The sequence below is a fragment of the Anarrhichthys ocellatus genome, unplaced genomic scaffold, assembly GCF_004355925.1.
Source record: "Anarrhichthys ocellatus isolate YVR2014 unplaced genomic scaffold, GSC_Weel_1.0 scaffold4913, whole genome shotgun sequence".
Lineage (NCBI taxonomy): Eukaryota > Metazoa > Chordata > Actinopteri > Perciformes > Anarhichadidae > Anarrhichthys > Anarrhichthys ocellatus.
In genome coordinates, this window is record NW_022284887.1 from 1,104 (window position 1) to 3,921 (window position 2,818).

At 40.8% G+C, this 2,818-nt stretch overlaps 1 protein-coding gene across 1 annotated transcript; it reads left to right on the top strand.

Annotated features, from left to right (window-relative positions):
• Window positions 1-1,295: 1,295 nt before the first annotated feature.
• Window positions 1,296-2,815, top strand: LOC116379677 (OX-2 membrane glycoprotein-like; the record flags this gene model as incomplete). Its single annotated transcript, XM_031841650.1, has 3 exons — window positions 1,296-1,490; window positions 2,160-2,498; window positions 2,583-2,815. Coding segments are annotated over exons 1-3 (627 nt in total), but the record flags the coding sequence as incomplete, so codon positions are not given.
• Window positions 2,816-2,818: the final 3 nt, after the last annotated feature.

Below are 2,818 nucleotides of genomic sequence, written 5' to 3' on the forward strand. Positions count from 1 at the left end.
ACGTGCTCAAATGTATCTTGCTGTTTATGTAATGGAAATGATTATTTTGTGTATTTTATATTCTTATCAGTGGAACTGTTTTATATACTTGTTGTGAAACAGTCTATTATATGCTTACATCATGAGACTTGTAATCTATGAAGCAGCTGACTGCCTGCACCCAAATCCTCTTGTTCTCTGTGTAACAAGTACCTATTGTATATTCACATGTCCTATGCCTTACACTATTATCTTGTGTAGTCGAATTGATTTCCTCAGTAAAATATCATATCGTCCATAAGGATTTGTTTTACCTTGATAGCAGCTTCGGGAATGCAGTCCGTTTTCAGATCATGTATATTCAACCACAGCCTCTTATAATGAGACTTTTCTCTGTTGAAGATACATTTGCTTTAAATCATTCATTATTCAAAGTCTCAGATTATATGTTCATTGTGGTTTAAATATCAAAGGCTTAGAAATAAATCCTCCTCCCATCCTCTCTTTCTTTCAGTTTCACTCTGGGCCCTTTTAATTAAAGGAGCACAGAGGCTGAAGTGAAAGACATCTGCAGTCCAGAAGAAGATGTTGTTGTTGATCCTGATACTTACTGCTTTGTTGTGTAGAGGTAAGTGACACTGAAAAGAAAGGGTGAGCCCTTCTATATTCTCTGTACTACTGTTTTTTATATTCAAGAATACAATCCAGCTTTTTTTTACATGTACTGTATGTATATGTTTTCAAGTCTGCATTTACTGACACCCAGCTGTTGTTATTATCAGCCTCCGCGTCGCAGATCACTGGCTATGGAAATAAAACAGCTGACTATGGCGGGGACGCCCACTACTCATGCTCATTAGCCGACTCCACAGGTGAGAATGTTCTTCTTCTTGCCAGTGAAAACATGCCCAGTGGTGGGAGTATTGTTGTGGAAAATATTCCTATACCCGCTTTGCGTGAGTCTTTTAATGCTGAAATACATAATACCAAAAACCAGGTTGTCTTTTAAGTCCTATTTATTCTCTGCGCAGAGAAGGTTCAATCATCACAACAGAATGCGCAGTCTCAGTGAGGAAGAACCTCGAAAAAAGTGAACAAGCTTTCTTTCTACAGAATGAGCAAAAGTGGGGGCCGATGGACAATGTTACAGACATTTTGGTCTCAGACTACGAACAACATTCAAAAACAAACGGTCAGCAACCAAAGCAAGCAGCCCAAAGGCCTTGGTGCTGGAACATTCTCAAACAACACAGTTAGTTATCTTTGTGAACAGGCAAGGGAGAATTCTTATTTTGCACAACAGAGACACGGTGAAGTTCAACAAAGTTCAGAACAAAATTACTTATGCATGAATATAATATACTGAGTAGAAATATATACTACGTAAAAAATTACCATTACAGTATTCAAAAGTATTTCACTATTTCTGGTGGTAGATTCTAATCATTATGGAAAGATGTCCCGCCGTGCAGTCCTCCATTTCCTTTGTGTGTTGGGAGTTTTTCACAAAGGTGAGGAAGCGATGATACACATGTGTTTCCCAACCTTTAGATCGAAATATGTGATTCATTTGATTTAAAGCACAGCTGTGTGACTAATGTTTTTGTTTATTGTAGGTACGTTTTTGGCTGATAATATGATTGCCTCGATTACCTAATATTCTATCTCACATTTTGCAAAATAAATAAACGTCTTTTATTAATCAAACTCCGTCAGAACTGGACTTGCAGTTTCTTTGCTCATTACATCCACAATGAGAGCTGTTATATCCTGCTGATCTTTTTTCTTTTCTCCAGAACGGGTCAGCAGTGATATTAATGCTGCCTTATGCAATTTATTTATTATGAATATTGTTATATTTCTGGGGAGTTCTGTTTGTTTTGTGTTTATTTGACTGATATTACTTCCAGACCACAAGGAGAGGATTTATTAGGGTCAGATTCAATTGTGTCAATATGAATATCAATAGTTTGTTTGAATAATGTTTTTTTTCCCAGAAAGATGTGATCCATGATCTCTTCACAAACACGTTTAATGGTGTGCAGTGCCAGCTGGCGTGAACATAGCTACCCACTCTCTTTTGTGTGCCATGCAGACGGAGTCCTGATTTCAAACATGTTTTGCTCTGTGAAGTGAATTCTGTGGAGTATCTCATCATGCACATGTTGTGTTTCCTGCAGGTCAAACCGCTCTGATTGAATCCCAGCACACCGTGTTGGCGGCTTTAGGAGACAACGCCTGCTTGAACTGTCAGCTGATGCAGTCTAAAGATGTCGTGCAGGTCACGTGGCTGAAAAGTTTACCTGAGGGGGAGAAGAATCTGGCTTCTAACCACAAAATCTACGGTCACAAAGTGAATCCTGACTACGAAAGTAAAGTGGAGTTTAAAGCTGCGGGACTGCAGAACAGCTCCATCGTGATCAGGAACGTGACAGACCGAGATCAAGGATGCTATCTCTGTTTGTTCAACACCTACCCTGATGGTGCCCTCACTGGGAGAACATGCCTCCAGCTCTATGGTGAGAACCTTGCTGCAGACACTTCCATAATCCTCTTCTCTGTAATATCACCACTAACAGCATTTAAACATCTTTTCTTTGCAGAGCTGCACAAAGCCGTTCTACATGTCAGAGAATCAAACTCTGCTGAAGAGGTACTTGTGTCCTGCTCGGCCACAGGTCGACCTGCTCCCACCGTGACGCTGACTGTCCCCCACTGCAACTCCACCAGCATCACCAACACCAACGGCACAGTCAGCGTCACCACGACGGCTGTGCTGTCTCGTCTCAGTCACAACAGCTCGCGGGTTGGATGTGCAGTGCGAGTGCTCTCCGGTCCT